At 45.5% G+C, this 17,776-nt stretch overlaps 1 protein-coding gene across 9 annotated transcripts in view; it reads left to right on the forward strand.

Annotated features, from left to right (window-relative positions):
* Window positions 1-17,776, forward strand: part of LOC140715866 (polycomb protein SCMH1-like) — a 204,417-nt gene that overhangs the window by 180,772 nt on the left and 5,869 nt on the right. For all 9 annotated transcript variants that reach the window (XM_073028348.1, XM_073028347.1, XM_073028349.1 and 6 more), the window contains 4 exons: window positions 4,398-4,598; window positions 7,540-7,728; window positions 9,837-10,037; window positions 16,754-16,899. In XM_073028348.1, coding sequence (XP_072884449.1) covers window positions 4,398-4,598; window positions 7,540-7,728; window positions 9,837-10,037; window positions 16,754-16,899 — 737 coding nt within the window. The remainder of the gene's footprint in view (window positions 1-4,397; window positions 4,599-7,539; window positions 7,729-9,836; window positions 10,038-16,753; window positions 16,900-17,776) is intronic.

Genomic DNA, 17,776 nt, shown 5'->3' on the forward strand with positions numbered 1-17,776 from the left:
TGGTTTGTGTGATGTGCTGGGCTATGTTCATGATCTGCAGCTTCTTCCGGTCTTGGACAGGACAACTTCCATACCAGGTTGTGATGCACCATAGAAGAATGCTTTCTACGGTGCATCTATAAAAATTAGTGAGGGTTTTAGGGGACAGGCCAAATTTCTTCAGCTTTCTCAGGAAGTAAAGGCGCTGGTGGGCCTTCTTGGCAGTGGACTCTGCTTGTTTAGACCAAGTCAGGTCATTTGTGATATTCACCCCAAGGAACTTAAAGCTTTTGACCTGTTCCACCTGTGCACCACCGATGTAGATGGGGTTGTGCGGTCCGCTACTCCTTCTGAAGTCGACAACCAATTCCTTCGTCTTGCTGACGTTGAGGGATAGGTTATTGTCTTCGCACCATACCACTAGGTTCTTAATTTCCTCTCTGTACTCAAACTCATCATTACCCAAGATGCGGCCTACAATTGTGGTGTCATCAGCGAACTTATATATTGAGTTGGATGGAAACTTGGCTACACAATCATGGGTGTACAGTGAGTACAGCAGGGGGCTGAGTACACAGCCTTGTGGGGCACCGGTGCTCAGAGTGATTGTAGAGGAGAGCTTGTCCCCTATTTTTACAGCCTGGGTCCTGTCTGTGAGGAAGTTGAAGATCCAGCTGCAGATCTGAGTGCTAAGACCCAGGTTCTGGAGCTTAGGAATCAGTTTATTTGGAATGAAGGTATTAAAGGCAGAGCTGTAGTCAATGAAAAGGAGCCTTACATATGCATCTCTATTCTCCAGGTTGTTCTAAGGAGGAATGTAGTGCCAGAGAGATGGCATCTGCCGTTGACCTGTTGCTCCGGTAGACGAATTGCAAAGCGTCGAGGTTGACTGGTAGGCTTTGGTTGATGTGTGCCATAACCAATCGCTGGAAGCACTTCATAGCAATTGATGTCAGAGCCACAGGTCGATAGTCATTCAGGCATACCACCTTGCTTTTCTTCAGCACCGGGATTATTGTTGCCTCCTTAAAACACGAGGGGATCTTAGACTGAAGCAGGAGCAGTTGAGGATGTCAGCAAACACTCCAGCTAGCTCGCTTGCACAGGCCCGGAGAACCCGGAGATGCCATCTGGGCCCATCACCTTCCTTGGATTTATCTTCATTTGGCCCATTGAGTCTACTCCGCCATTCAGTCATGGACTGATCCAATTCTTGCAGTCACTCCCTCTCCCCTGCCTTCTCCCCATACCCTTTGATGCCCTGGCTAACCAAGAACCTATCTATCTCTGCCTTAAACGCACCCAATGACTTGGCCTCCACAGCCGCTCGTGGCAACATATTCCGCAGATTTACCACCCGCTGATGAAAGTAATTTCTGTGCTGATACTTAGCCAATGAAAAATGAGAAAGGTGATAAACCATTAATTTAGCTGCTATACTGCCAGTGAGTGTGAAAAATACATGAATTTGTTCAAAAGACCAAATCTTGTAAAATACGGTTTCCAACATTGCCTTCCTCTTTGCTTTGTTAATCGTTAATCCAACCCACTCCTCAGCCATTACAAACTCTGGAACAAGGGAAGATAGAAATCACAGGGCCTACTTTCAGAAGATTGAAGGGTATTCTCACTAACACATTACCGACCCGAGGCGGTTGACGTTTCCTCAGACGGGAATGTATTGTATTATTGAAAAATATTATAGAAAATTATCTTCAGGGTATAATGTATAAGCTGTATGTGTAATGTAAATAGATCTTGTCTTTAGATTTGGATCCTATCCCTAAGGTATCTCATTATATAGATGTACATATTCCAAATCTGAAATGTGTTTATTTATTCAGATACAGTATGGAGTGGGCCCTTCCAGCCCTTTGAGACAGGTTGCCCAGCAATCCCCCGATTTAACCCTAGCCTAATCATGGGACAGTATACAATGACCAATTAACCTGCCAACTGGTACAACCTTGGACTGTGGGAGGAAACCCACGCGGTCACGGGAGAACATACAAACTCCTTACAGGCAGCAGCAGGAATTGAACCTGGGTCACTGGTACTGTATTGTGCTACCACTATGTTACCATACAGCCCTAACAGTTTTGAACTCTGGATTTCAGAGTAAAAAGGGATCATTAAACCACCTAAGAGACTGATTGAAAGTTGATCAGTGGATGAGGGACTGTAGTTGCTCATTACAACTGATGTTGAAAATTCGAGGGGAAAAAAGAGAAGAGACCAGCTGCAATACAATCCTTTGTTGGAAAGGATTATTGTTCCTTGCAGGTTTATGAGGACATGGTATTGTGTTTGTTTTTCTTTCACGGAGGATGATGTTGCTGTGTGTGTACATAATAAAGAACTTCAGTTCCCAGTGGGCAATGCAAGCGGTTCAGATGGAACTAGAAGCTACAATTGTTAATGGGTCGCACATGTTCAGTATTGAGCGGCAGTTCAGTATTAAAATGTTCTAACGTAAACCCATGCCAAGTTTGCCTTTATTAAGAACAGGGATAACATTTCGGATAAGGGGTAAATATTTGGATAAATAACAACCTTTATTATTTCTTTGGTAACTGTATGTTTTCATGCTGTCATAATTATGTGTGTTATATGTGCCTTGTGCTATGTGTGACTGCGGTACTGTGTTTTGCACCTTGGCCCCAGAGGTATGCTGTTTCGTGTGGCTGTTCTCATGTGTATGGTTGAATGACAAGTAAATGTTACTCTATTGTCACCAAACAATTGATACTAGAGCGTACAATCATCACAGCAATATTTGATTCTGCGCTTCGCACTCCCTGGAGTACAAATCGAAGCAAATATAATAAAATTTTAAATTATAAATCATAATTAGAAAACAGAAAAGGGAAAGTAAGGTAGTGCAAGTCAGGTCCGGATATTTGGAAGGTACGGCCCAGATCCGGGTCAGGATCCATTCAGCAGTCTTATCACAGTTGGAAAGAAGCTGGTACCAGATCTGGCCGTACGAATCTTCAAGCTCTTGAACCTTCTCCCAGAGGGAAGAGGGACAAAAAGTGTGCTGGCTGGGTGGGTCGTGTCCTTGATTATCCTGGCAGCACTGCTCCGACAGCGTGCGGTGTAAAGTGAGTCCAAGGATGGAAGATTGGTTTGTGTGATGTGCTGGGCTGTGTTCACGATCTTCTGCAGCTTCTTCCGGTCTTGGACAGGACAACTTCCATACCAGGTTGTGATGCACCCTAGAAGAATGCTTTCTACGGTGCATCTATAAAAATCAGTGAGGGTTTTAGGGGACAGGCCAAATTTCTTCAGCTTTCTCAGGAAGTAAAGGCACTGGTGGGCCTTCTTGGCAGTGGACTCTGCTTGGCAGTGGACTCTGCTTGGTTAGACGAAGTCAGGTCATTTGTGATATTCACCCCGAGGAACTTAAAGCTTTTGACCTGTTCCACCTGCGTACCACCGATGTAGATGGGGTTGTGCGGTCCGCTACTCCTTCTGAAGTTGACAACCAATTCCTTCGTCTTGCTGACGTTGAGAGATAGGTTATTGTCTTTGCACCATGCCACCAGGTTCTTAATTTCCTCTCTGTACTCCGGAACTCACCGTTACCCAAGATACGGCCTACAGTTGTGGTGTCATCAGCAAACTTATATATTGATTTTGATGGAAACTTGGCTACACAATCATGGGTGTACAGTGAGTACAGCAGGGGGCTGAGTACACAGCCTTGTGGGGCACCGGTGCTCAGAGTGATTGTAGAGGAGAGCTTGTCCCCTATCTTTACAGCCTGGGTCCTGTCTGTGAGGAAGTTGAAGATCCAGCTGCAGATTTGAGTGCTAAGACCCAGGTTCCGGAGCTTAGGAATCAGTTTATTTGGAATGAAGGTATTAAAGGCAGTGCTATAGTCAATGAAAAGGAACTTGAACTAAATAAAGCTATGGAAGCTCCTTCCTTGTGTTTGCATGCACAGAATTTCTGTTTATACTTGTACTTCCACGTTTTAACACCAGAGGGCATAGCCTCAGATCAGAGGGACATACCTTTAGAACAGAGATGAGGAGGAATTTATTTAGCCAGAGGGTGGTGAACCTGTGGAATTCATTGCCACGGGAGGCTGTGGAGGCCAAGTCATTGGGTATATTTAAGGCAGAGGTTGATAGGTTCTTGACTGGTCAGGGCATGAAGGGTTACGAAGAGAAGGCAGGAGATCAGGGCAGAGAGGGAAATGGATCAGCCATGATGAAATGGGACATACAAATGTCCTAATTCTCCTCCTATATATAATGGTCTTAAAGTACAATATAATTGTGCCCCTACCAATAAGCTGTGAAGCCCAGGTTCTCTACTTCAGCCCTGAATTTTCTGCAGTTTTGTTGACAGCACCGACTGTATGATATGTAACATAACCAGCCATTTTCTGTTGTTCTGTCCACATCCAGTATGTGTTTACTTGAACAAAAGCGGCAACCCGGGACCCCACCTCGACAGGAAAAAACTACAACAACTACCAGACCACTTTGGACCGGCTCGGGCTTCTGTCGTCTTGCAGCAGGCAGTCCAGGCCTGCATAGACTGTGCGCACAATCAGAAAGTGGTCTTCTCCTTCCTGAAGCAAGGTCACGGCGGGGAGGTCATATCTGGTGAGGAAACGCTGTCTGGTCTGTGTTACCCCTAAGGTCCCACGCCACCAGGTTCAGGAACAGTTATTCCTACAGACTCACTTTCAAGGATTCATATGCTCAGTATTTTTTGGCACAGTTTGTCTTTTTCACATTGGTTGTATTTCAGTCTTAGTTTATATATAGTTTTTCATAAAATTCTTTTGTATTTTATTTTTTCATTATAAATCCCTGTAAGAAAACCAGTCTCAGGGTAGGAAATGGTAGCACTCCTACTGCTGTATGTTTGTCTTTTGCACATTGCTTGCTTGTCAGTCATAGAGTCTACAGTGCAGAAATGGGCCCATCTAGTCCATGCTGAACTGTGGTCTTGCCTAATCCCATTGACCCATAGCTGACCATAGCCTTCCATCCATGCACTTGCCCAAATTACCCTTCAGTGTTGAAGTCAAGCCTGCATCCATCACTTTTGCTGGCAGCTCGTTCCACACTCTCACCACCCTCTGAGTGAAGAAATCCTCCCTCAGGTTCCCCCTTAAACATTTAATCTTTCACCCTTAACCATATAACAATCACAGCACGGAAACAGGCCATTCCGGCCCTCCTAGTCCGTGCCGAACTCTTAATCTCACCTAGTCCCACCTACCCGCACTCAGCCCATAACCCTCCACTCCTTTCCTGTCCATATACCTATCCAATTTTACCTTAAATGACACAACTGAACTGGCCTCTACTACTTATACAGGAAGCTCATTCCACACAGCTATCACTCTCTGAGTAAAGAAATACCCCCTCGTGTTTCCCTTAAACTTTTAACCCATGACCTCTTGTTCTAATCACACCCAATCTCAGTGAAAAAAGCCTGCTTGCATTTACCCTATCTGTTATCAACACCCTTATCATTATGTGCCGTGTCGTGGGCAATCATGGTCTTTCTACACCAATCGTAGTTGAGGAAACACCATGATCGTTCTTGGCAAGTTTTTCTACAGAAGTGGTTTGCCATTGCCTCCTTCCGGTCAGAGTCTTTATAAGACGGGTGACCTCAGCCATTACCAATACTCTTCAGAGATTGTCTGCCTGGTGTCAGTGGTCACATAACCAGGACTTGTGATGTACACCGGCTGCTCACACGACCGTCCACCACCTGCCCCCATGGTTTCACGTGACCCTGATTGGGAGGGGGGTGGGCTAAGCAGGTGCTACACCTTGCCCAAGGGACCTCCCTGCCCAAGCTAGCGGTGGGGAGGAGCACCTTACACCTCCTTTGGTAGAGAACTAACTACACTCAGCCACCCAACTGTAGCTGTATCATTTATGTTGTTCTATATCTCTGTCAAATCTCCCCCCCATTCTCCCAGGCTTTGTTGTTTGAACTGATGGAGAGAGATAACAGTGGGATCTGGGGAACACAACGTCATACAGCACAGAAACAGGCCTTTCAGCCCATCAGGTCTGTGCCAGCCAAGAGGCACCCACTTACATTAATGCAAAGTTCAAAGTAAATTTATGATCAAACTACATATATATCACCACATACAGTGCCGAGATTTGTTTTCTTGTTACTTGAATCATTTATTACTCAATGAATCTATAGACTTATAACCAAGGAAAGTTTTCTTAACATTCAAGAAAAACTTGGACAGGTATATGGATGAGAGGGGTTTGGAGGGATATGGGCCAGGTGCAGGTCAGTGGGACGAGGCAGAAAAATGGTTCAGCACAGCCAAGAAGGGCCAAAAGGCCTGTTTCTGTGCTGTAATGTTCTATGGTTCATAATAGAATCAATGAAAGACCGCACCAACTTGGGCATTGAAGCAGTGTGCAAAAGACAAACTGCATATACAAAAAGAAAGAAAGAATAATAATAAATAATTAAGCAATAAACATTGAGAACATGAGATGAAGAGACCTTGAAAGTGGGTCCATTAGTTGTGGGAACATTTCTATCTTGGTTGAGATAGAAAAGTACCCTTCTTGTAAAGAACCCTTCTTGTTCAAGACCCTGATGGTTGAGGCATAATAACTGTTCCTGAACCTGGTGGTGTGAGTCCTGAGGTTTCTTCCTGATGGCAGCCGTGAGAAGAGAGAATGTTCTAGATGGTGGGTGGGTCCCTGATGATGGATGCTGCTTTCCTGCAACAGCATTTCGTGCGGATGTGCTCAATGCTGGGCAGGCTTTACCTGTGATGACTTTTTGTGGGATTTTTGATTCCAGGCTGTGATGCAGTCAGTCAATATACTCTCCACTACACCTCTACAGAAGTTTGTCAAAGTTTTAGATGTCATACTGAATCTTCGCAAATTCCTGCCGTGTTTTCTTCATAATTGCACCTGAATGCTGGGCCTGGGACAGTTCCTCTGATTTAATAACACTGAGGAATATAAAGTTGTTGACCCTCTCCACCTCTGTCTCAGTTCATCTCGCAGAGTGGAATATCGCTGTGTAGTCCACAGACACTAGGCCCGGAGCAGCGGAGTAGGCCCATAGTCTCAATTTATCACACAGAGGGGCAAATCACTGTGTAGTCCACAGACACTAGGCCCGGAGCAGCGGAGTAGGCCCATAGTCTCAATTTATCACACAGAGGGGCAAATCACTGTGTAGTCCACAGACACTAGGCCCAGAGCAGCGGAGTAGGCCCATAGTCTCAATTTATCACACAGAGGGGCAAATCACTGTGTAGTCCACAGACACTAGGCCCATAGTCTCAATTTATCACACAGAGGGGCAAATCACTGTGTAGTCCACAGACACTAGGCCCAGAGCAGCGGAGTAGGCCCATAGTCTCAATTTATCACACAGAGGGGCAAATCACTGTGTAGCTCACAAACACTAAGCCCGGAGCAGCCGGGACATGACATAGCCTCAGTGCTGAGGAGAGCGGAGTAAAATGTCAGCAGAGCAGAACTTTTAAGATGGAGGTTCTTAAAAATTAATTGCATTTTTGTTTTCCCATAGCCACGTTTGACCACGAACAGCACACGCTAAACCTGCCAGCGGTGAACAGTGTCGTGTATGCACTGCGTTTCCTGGAGAAGCTCTGCCACAGCCTACGGTGCGACAATCTCTTCGGGAACCAGCCTTTCAGCCAGTGCAATCCAGGCAACCACAACTCCTCCGTCTATGAAAGTGACCGCTTCATGCCAGGTAACTGAGAAACCAGCAAAGGTATAGGATCTTTCCGGCTAAATTTTGATTCTAAACACGAGTAGGCTGCCAGAGTAGTAAGGCGGTTAGGATGACGCGATTACGGCATGTCAGAGTTCAATTCTGGTGAGATGGAGTTAAGTCTCTACCAAAGGAGGTGTAAGGCACTCCTTCTCTCCGCTAGCCTGCAGGTCACCCTTGGGCAAAGCACCTGCTTAGCTCCAGATCAGGGCCATATGAGGCCATGGGAGCAGGTGGTAGAAGTTTGTATGAGCAGCTGGTGCACATCACAAGTCCTGGTTATGCGACCATTGACACCAGGCAGACAATCTCTGAAGAGTATTGATAATGTCCTCTGATTAGGCTAGCATTAAATAGATAGATAGATAGATACTTTATTCATCCCCATGGGGAAATTCAACATTTTTTTCCAATGTCCCATACACTTGTTGTAGCAAAACTAATTACATACAATACTTAACTCAGTAAAAATATGATATGCATCTAAATCACTCTCTCAAAAAGCATTAATAATAGCTTTTAAAAAGTTCTTAAGTCCTGGCGGTTGAATTGTAAAGCCTAATGGCATTGGGGAGTATTGACCTCTTCATCGTGTCTGAGGAGCATTGCATCGATAGTAACCTGTCGCTGAAACTGCTTCTCTGTCTCTGGATGGTGCTATGTAGAGGATGTTCAGGGTTTTCCATAATTGACCGTAGCCTACTCAGCGCCCTTCGCTCAGCTACCGATGTTAAACTCTCCAGTACTTTGCCCACGACAGAGCCCGCCTTCCTTACCAGCTTATTAAGACGTGAGGCGTCCCTCTTCTTAATGCTTCCTCCCCAACACGCCACCACAAAGAAGAGGGCGCTCTCCACAACTGACCTATAGAACATCTTCAGCATCTCACTACAGACATTGAATGACGCCAACCTTCTTAGGAAGTACAGTCGACTCTGTGCCTTCCTGCACAAGGCATCTGTGTTGGCAGTCCAGTCTAGCTTCTCGTCTAACTGTACTCCCAGATACTTGTAGGTCTTTACCTACAAGTGGTGCGTTGCTGGGTGGCATGGCTCAGTGCGGCAGCAGGGCCTGTTCCGTGCTGTATCTCTAAATAAAATTTTGAAATAAACTTCACGGAATATAAACAGGATGCAGAACTGGACGGAGAAGAGACAGGTGGAATTCGGTCGATGCAGTCCAGCCAGCCACAATACCGACTACGAAAGTGACCACTTCATGCCATCTCCCTGTGCAGCCTGCAACGAGACGGACAGGCAGAGTTCCCCAGGCTGGGTTCTGATTCTGTTTGTGCATGCAAATGCTTCTGGAAATTCATTAATTAGGAAGAAAATTTTTGCAAGATTTGGTTTAATGCAGATGCCAATTCAAAATAAAAAGGCAGCTGTCCGTAGTCTCAGTAAACAGCCGTTCAATTTTCCCCGGGGAAATATCGGTCGACCAAGAAAGGTGTTCAGGGACCCGACGGAGAAATTAAAAGGTACACGTGAAATACCCCGCCATCCAGTTGCATCACTTACACCCTAATTACCAAAACCTGATCAGCATCCATTCAAAGATTTATTCAATTTTGATTTTACAAGACAGCAAATATTATTTAGGAAGCTTCATCTGTTGCAGTTTAAATTACCATTTTCCTGCTTTTCAGAGTTCAATGTTATTATCAGAGTACATATATGTCACTACAAACAACCCTGAGATTCATTTTCCCGCGGGCATACTCAGCAAATCGTTAGAGTAGTAACTATAACAGGATCAATGAAAGATCAACCAGAGTGCAGAAGACAACAAACTGTGCAAATACAAATATAAATAACAATAAATAATGAAAACATGAGATAATGAGATAAAGAGTCCTTAAAGTGAGATTATTGATTGTGGGAACATCTCAATGGATGGGCAAGTGAGTGTAGTTATCCACTTTTGTTCAAGAGCCTGATGGTTGAGGGGTAGTAACTGTTCCTGGACCTGGAGGTGTGAGTCCTGAGGATCTTGTACCTTCTATCTGATGGTAGCAGCAAGAAGAGAGCACGGCCTGGGTGGTGTCAATGTCTGATGCTTTAACGTTTGGGGATTTATTTTTCCAGGTGAGCCTTTTATCCTGGAGGATGGTCACCCAGGCCCCACAGAGTACCGTCTGGATCCCATGGATTCCGCCCTTAATTCCGTAACCCCCTCCAGCCCCATGAGTAGGAATTCCAGAGAGTTCCGAGCTTATCGACCTCTACAACACTCGATGAGCCTGACGCAGAACAGCGCAGGGACATTTCGCCGTCTCAGTTCTGGAGGTAACACCGCGGTGACCCACTGTTCAACCTTCTTCCCCGGGGCAGAAATGGTTAATACAAGGAGGAGGTGTTTTTTTAAAATATATACGTGGAGTGCTAGATGCATGGAATGTGTTGTCAGGGGTGGTCATAGAGGGAGATACATAAGGGGCATTCAAGGGACTCTTTTAGATGGGCACATGTATGACAGAAAGTTGGAATCTATGTGGAAGGGAAGGGTTAGATTGATCTTACAGCAGGTCAGCACAACATCGTGGGCTGAAGGGCCTGTACTGTGCTGTAATGTTTTAACATCTGACCGTCTTGAGCTGTATTTTAAAGAGAAAGCTATTTGAATGTCAATGTGTTTCAACTGGTGCCATATCAGAATCAGGTTTGATATCACCAACAAATCGTTGTGAAATTTGTTATCCTTGCGGCAGCAGTACAATACCAATAGAGGAAAAGACCAGCGGCCATCAAAAGCTTGGACAGGAGGGATCTTCAATCAGATCCACAGCCCGAGGAGAAAAAGGCAGCAGCAGGTCGCAGCAGCGGAAAAGAACATTGACCAGCGATCAATCGGCGTTCGCGGTTGATTAGTGAGAGCAAATTAAATGAAGGCAGGGGCAAGCACAGGGGCCGTCATCTGAGTGGACAGAGTCAGAGTGGTGATCTTGAGGCTTCAGTGAAGAGAGGCTTCACTCAGAAAGCAAAGGACAAAAAGCTCAAGTTTTTTCCTTCTTTTCTTTATATCTGCTCAGCTGGGACAGTAAAGATGCCAGGCAGGATAGTGAAATGCTCCTCTTGCGGGATGTAGGAAGGCAGGGAGAACTCCAGTGTCCCTGACCACTGCAACTGTAAGAAGTGCATCCGGCTGCAGCTTCTAACAAACCGCGTTGAGTTGGAGCTGGAGCTGGATGAACTCTGGATCATTCAAGAGGCTGAAGGGATGATAGGTATGACATACAGAGAGGTAATTATACCCAAGATGCAGGACACAGGAAACTGGGTGAGTCTGGAAGGGAAAAGAGGCTAAGGAGCCAGTGCAGAGTACCTGTGTGGTCATCCCCCTCAACGACAGGTATATCACTTTGGATACCGTCAGGGGAGATGAACAAACAAAGGGAAGTCGCAGTGGATGGGTCTCTGGCACGGAGTTGCCTTTATGACTCACAAGGGAAGTGGGGAGAAGAGGCATGCTGTGGTGACAGGGGATTGGTTAGTTAGAGGAACTAACAGGAAGTTCTGTGAGCGAGAATAAGATTCCCAGATGGTATGTTGCCTCCCAAGTGCCAGGGTCTGGGACATCTCAAATTGAGTCCTTAGCATTCTTAAGTGGGAGGGTGAACAGCCAGAAGTCATGGTCCATATTGGTACCAATGACATGGGTAGGGCAAGTGATGAGGTTCTGCATAGGGAGTTCAGGGAGTTAGGTGCCAAGTTAAAGGGCAGGACCTCCAGGGTTATGAACTCAGGGTTGCTACCCGTGCCACGTGTTAGTGAAGCCAGAACTAAGAAGACTAGACAGTTCAATACATGGCTAAGGAGTTGGTGTAGGAGGGAGGGCAGAAGATTTTTCGATCACTGGTCTCTCTTCCAGTGAAGGTGATACCTGTACAGAAAGGACAGTTTGCACCTGAACTGGAGGGGGACTAATATCCTAGAGAGAAGGTTTGTTAATGCTGCACTGTGGGGTTTAAACTAGAGTTGCAGGGAGAAGGGAACCAGAGTGCCAGAACAGTTAGTGGAGAGATTGTGGAGGAAGATGTTGGTAAGACCTCAGACAAAGTCAGGAATCAAAAGGTTGAGCCTGGTGTGACTAGGTTCATGATCTGCTTATATTTTCAATGCAAAAAGTGTCGTGGGAAAGGCAGATAATAGTGCTGAAGGTGAGGTAGCTGGGTTACAAGCAGAGGCAATGTGTAGTGTGGAGAGGCTGTTGAGGGGGAAATTGCAGTCAACAGGATGAGCTGCAATGTAAAAGGCGGATAAAATCGAAAAGTGTGAAATCAGGTCCGAAGGCGTTGTATCGGAATGCTGGTGGTAAACGGAATAAGGTAGATGGGCTTGCAGCACAGTTGCAGATTGGCAGGTGTGATGTTGTAGGCATCAGAGAGTCGTGGCTGAAAGGTTTGATGGGAGTTGTGTGCAGACCCGCAAACAGTAAGGATGCGGCCTACACGTTACAATGGGAGATGGAAAATGCATGGCAAAAGGGCAACGTTATACGAGTCAAGGGGTCTTCAATATGCAGGTAGATTGGGAAAACCAGGTTGGTGCTGGATTACAGGAAGAGGAATTTCTAGGGTGCCTACGAGATGGCTTTTTGGAGCAGCTTCTGGTTGAACCCACTAGGGGATCAGCTATTCTGGATTGGGTGTTGTGCAGTGAACCAGAATTGATTAGAGACCTTGAGGTAAAAGAACCCTTACAGGAAAGTGATCATAATATGATCAAATTCACCCTGAAATTTGAGAAGGAGAAGCTAAAGTCAGATGTATCAGTATTACAGTGGAGTAAAGGGAATTACAGAGGCATGAGAGAGGAGTTGGCCAGAATTGATTGGAAAACAACACCAGCAGGGATGACGGCAGAGCAGAAATAGCTGGAATTTCTGGAAGCAATTCGAAAGGCACAGAATATATATATATACACATCCCAAAGAGGAAGAATTATTCTAAAGGAAAGATGACATAACCATGGCTAACAAGAGGAGTCAAAGCCAACATAAAAGCCAAAAAGGGGTGTACAATAGAGCAAAAATTAGTGGGGTTTTAGAGGATTTGGAAGCTTTTAAAAACCAACAGAATGCAACTAAAAAAGTCTTTAAGAAGGTTAAGATGAAATACAAAAGTAAGCTGGCCAATAATATTACAGAAAATACCAGAAGTTTTTTCACATACATGAAGTGTAGAGAGAGGCGAGAGTGGACCTGCATTGTGCCGTATCCTTCTATGTTCTTGCTTCTTTCTCAGCACACTTATCCTCGGCTCAGCATCCCACTATCCCAGGAGTTCCCAACCCTGCTTGATGGTATCGTTCCATGGCATAAAAATGGTTGGGAACCCCTGCATTATCCTGAGGAGCTCCAGCCGAAGTTCTGCGCTTTCAAAGTTGAAATTTAAATGGTGGATTTCCATAGCATTGAGAAGAGCCATCTCATCGAATTACAAAGATGAGCTACTGCAGGAAGAGCAGGTCAGGAGGTTTCTGTGAAGGCGACCACAAAACGAGGAAACGTCAGAAGAACCCACCAAAAAGAAATGACGGTCAAACACCCAATATGCAGAGAGAGGGAGAAAAAAAAACCACACAAATCGTGCAAACAATCAAAGCAAGCTTCAGAACTGGGGTTTTTATAAAAGACACGAAGCCAGGCGTCACTGCAGCCAGAGCAGGCCACAGCCTCAGTTCATCGCAAAGCCGAGTAAGTTTTGCGTGACCGCAGGCGCAAGGCGAGGCGTCACTGCAACCGGTGCTGCAGTCCAGTGTAGAGCCAAGTAAACGTTACAGAGCAGTGAGCAGAACCGGCGTGTCCCTCACCTCCGGAACAGACGCCCTGACCTCATCAATCTGACACGATGCCTGAATCATCCAAGCGTTGGGTCATTCCTCGCTCTCGGACCCCTCGCGATTCGGCTCTTTTACCGAGACAGCAGGACGTACAGAGAGTCCATGGAGGGGAGGCCGATTTCTGTGATAGAAACATAAAAACATAGAAAATAGGTGCAGGAGTAGGCCATTCGGCCCTTCGAGCCTGCACCACCATTCAGTATGATCATGGCTGATCATCCAACTCAGAACCCTGTACCTGCTTTCTCTCCATACCCCCTGATCCCTTTAGCCACAAGGGCCATATCTAACTTCCTCTTAAAAATAGCCAATGAACTGGCCTCAACTGTTTCCTGTGGCAGAGAATTCCACAGATTCACCAATCTCTGTGTGAAGAAGTTTTTGCTCATCTCGGTCCTAAAAGGCTTCCCCTTTATCCTTAAACTGTGACCCCTCGTTCTGGACTTCCCCAACATCGGAAACAATCTTCCTGCATCTAGCCTGTCCAATCCCTTTAGAATTTTATACGTTTCAATAAGATCCCCCCCTCAATCTTCTAAATTCCAGCGAGTATAAGCCTAGACAATCCAGTCTTTCTTCATATGAAAGTCCTTCCATCCCAGGAATCAATCTGGTGAACCTTCTCTGTACTCCCTGTATAGCAAGAATGTCTTTCCTCAGATTAGGGGACCAAAACTGCACACAATACTCTAGGTGTGGTCTCACCAAGGCCTTGTACAACTCCAGTAGAACCTCCCTGCTCCTGTACTCAAATCCTTTTGCTAGGAATGCCAACATACCATTTGCCTTTTTCTCCGCCTGCTGTACCTGCATGCCCACCTTCAATGACTGGTGTACAATGACACCCAGGTCTCGTTGCACCTCCCCTTTTCCTGATGTGCGAAGCTCTGTCCACAACTCTCTGCAGTTTCTTGTGGATGTGGGCGTGCATCCCAAGCAGTGATGCATCTTTAAAAAAAAATTGGCAGAGTCAAAGGGAACATGGGAAATTTCTTTAGCCTCCTGAGGAAGTGGAGGCTGTTATAAACACGGGAATATCTGCAGATGCTGGAAATCCAGAGTTACACCACTACGCACACACACAAAATGCTGGAGGAACTCAGCAGGTCAGGCAGCATCTATAGAGATGAATAAACAGTCAACATTTCAGGCCAAGACCCTTCTTCAGGACAGAGTTAGAAGGGGGAAAGATGCCAGAATAAAAAGGTGGGGGAGAGGGGAAAGAGGATAGATAGAAGGTGATAGGTGAAGCCAGGTGGGTGGGAAAGGTCAAGGGCTGGAGAAGGAATCTGATAGGAGAGGAGAGTGGACCATAAGGGAAAGAGGAGGGGACTCAGGGGGAGGTGATAGGCAGGTGAAAAGAGGTAAGAGGCCAGAGTGGGGACTGTTTGCCTGAAAATAAATTAAAAATGTGCAGAACAGCTAGCTGAATCTGGTCAAGGTCCATGGACAAATAGACAAAACAAATGTCTTAGTTCTCACCAGGTGGTGGAAGAAGTGGGGCTGTTGTTTCCTGGATTGAGATAATTAAAAGTATATATTATGAAGGACCTACTGATAACCTGTAAATCAGAGATCATTTACAAATAAGTAGTTAGAATCAACTGGGACGTAAAAGGAAAATGGTCTGCACCCATGAGCTGAAACAAACTGAACTCTGTCACCTGAACTGGCTAAAACATTGGACAACAAAGATTTTGTTTCCTGAGTACTTTTAGGTGTATCTTATGGATTTTAGGCTGCTGATCATGAAAATCACCATGACATTTCCCTATCGCACATCATTGTTCAAGTCAGAATAACTGATGCCAAGATTAAAGGAAGGTATTTTTGTTAGTCCACAAATCAAACAGGCAGTTCAAAGAACTTCTAGTGGGACTGGAGAAAATCACATGGAAGGCATTCAAGGCTGGTGTTGAAAATTTTCTTGGCAACTACAGAGCACTAAATTACAGTATGTACAACTGGTTGACATCACACTTCAAGCATACAAAACGATGAAGTGCAACAGGTTACTAAAGATTCATTCTCTGCATTCCCATTTAGACTTCTTCCCTGCAAATCTTGGTGCTGTCAATGACGAGCACGGTGAAAGGTTTCACCAGAACATTGCGGTCACGGAGAAATGATATCAGGGCAACTGGAATCCATCAAACCTGGCTGGTTATTTTTGGACACTTCAGTGAGAAGCCTCAGACATTGAGTACAAATGAAAGTTATCAACAAAATATTTTTAGTTGAGTTGGAACTATTACAAAGCATCCGCACTGTAATGCAATTAATCCCATTATATTCAATTAAGGCTAATTTATTGTTTCTCCAAACTCCCATGTGATGCAAGTAGTCTGTAATTATATTTGTGTTCAGCTTCAAGCAGTCCATCATAAACAAAGACATTTCTGAAGCAGCAGCAACACTTTCGAAAATATTTGTTGTCCAGTGTGAAATGGACAGATTCAGCAAAAGGGAAAGGAATGAGATCGGAGGCAAAATTGTAGACAGAGTGAAAACAGGATCTGACCACGCCATCATGAATGTACGGGCAATAGATACTCCCTCTTTTTCTGCAAAACAGCCATCACAAACCTGTAGTCTAACTTCCCTTTGGACTTGGAGGCAATTTGATGTGGCAGAACTGAGGTGAAGCGAGGAAACGGGCCCGTCGCCAAGAGCGAGGAAGACTCAGGAATCAATTGATTGATGTTCTGGGCCTAATTGGAGAGGTTGGGAACAGGTCGAGTCAGGGCAGCGGGGTCCACGCCCCAGAGCGTATCGAAGCGACTGAACACAGTGTTTGGACAATATAGGCAGATCGAAAAGGTCGAGGTGTCAGGGCGTGAAGCGAGGAACAGGCTGGTTCAACTCGCAGCTCCGCCCTACGCTGAACTAAGGGTCTGTGGAGGGATTCGTTTTGTGGACTTCAGTTCTGAATGTGTTTATTGTTTGCATGATTTTTTTCCTCTGCTCATTGGGTGTTTAACAATGTTTTTATTAATGGCTTCTATTGGGTTTCTTTGTTTCATGGCTGCCTTTTAGGAGACGTTCATACTCTGATAATAAATGTACTTTGAACTTTGAGTAGGCAGCTGAGGATGCAGCCTTGTTGGACACCCGTACTGAGGATAATCTTGGCAATTACTGTGTCTTGTTCCTCTCTCTAGGCTCCGACAGGTTTACAGCGTCACGAGATCCACCCCGCATGATCAGCAGGGACCCATCCAACTGGGCGGTGGAGGATGTGATGCAGTTTATCCGTGATGCAGATCCACAGTCATTGGGCCCGCACGCGGACCTCTTCCGAAAACACGTACGTACGCCAACACGGGGGAAGGGGGCGGGAAAGTGGAGCCAAGCCAGAGGATTGGCTACGAACGTCTGAGCAGGCTCAAAAGGGTCTTCTGTACTTCCTCTCCCCCTCCCCCCAACTTCTCATCCTGGCTTCTTCCCCGTTCTTTGTAGACCTGATGAAGGGTCGCGGCCTAAAACACTGACTCCATAGATGCCGTCTGACCTGCTGAATTGCTCTTCCAGCATTTTGTGTGTTGGACATGGAGTAGTTGGGTTCAGGGAAGGAAAGATGGCTTCATCTTCTTCACTGTTCTGTTGAAGAATAGCAATGAAGTTATTCTTCTCTAAACACTCTCCTGCAAATTCAGTGTCCCTTTTGAGTTTTAGCTTGACTTCTTCCTACAGTGCTACATAGATCAGTTGCCGATATGGCAGATGAAGTTTAACCCAGAATAATGTGAGGTGTTGCACCTTGGTGGGGCAAATGCAAGGAGACAGTACACTGCTAAGGGCAAGATCCTTAACAGAGTTGCTGAGCAGAGAGTCCTTGGGGTTCAATTTATAGTTCCTTGAAAAAGGCTACACATTTGATAAAGTGGTTAAGGCAACTCAAGGTACACTTTCTTTTATTAGTCAAGGCATTGAATTCAAAAGTCAAGAGGTTATGTTGCAACTATAGAATTTTGGTTAAGCCCCATCTGGAGATCACCCCGCTATAAAGAAGGATATTAAGGCTTTGGAGAGGGTGCAGAAGAGGTTTACCAGGATGTTGTCTGGTTTAGAGTGGATGCCCGATCATGTGAGGCTGGATAAACTTGAGTTGTTTTCTCTGCAGCCCTGGAGTCTGAGGGGAGATCCGAGAAAGGTTTATAAGATTATGAGAGGCATAGATAGAT

Source organism: Hemitrygon akajei, chromosome 24, assembly GCF_048418815.1.
Source record: "Hemitrygon akajei chromosome 24, sHemAka1.3, whole genome shotgun sequence".
Lineage (NCBI taxonomy): Eukaryota > Metazoa > Chordata > Chondrichthyes > Myliobatiformes > Dasyatidae > Hemitrygon > Hemitrygon akajei.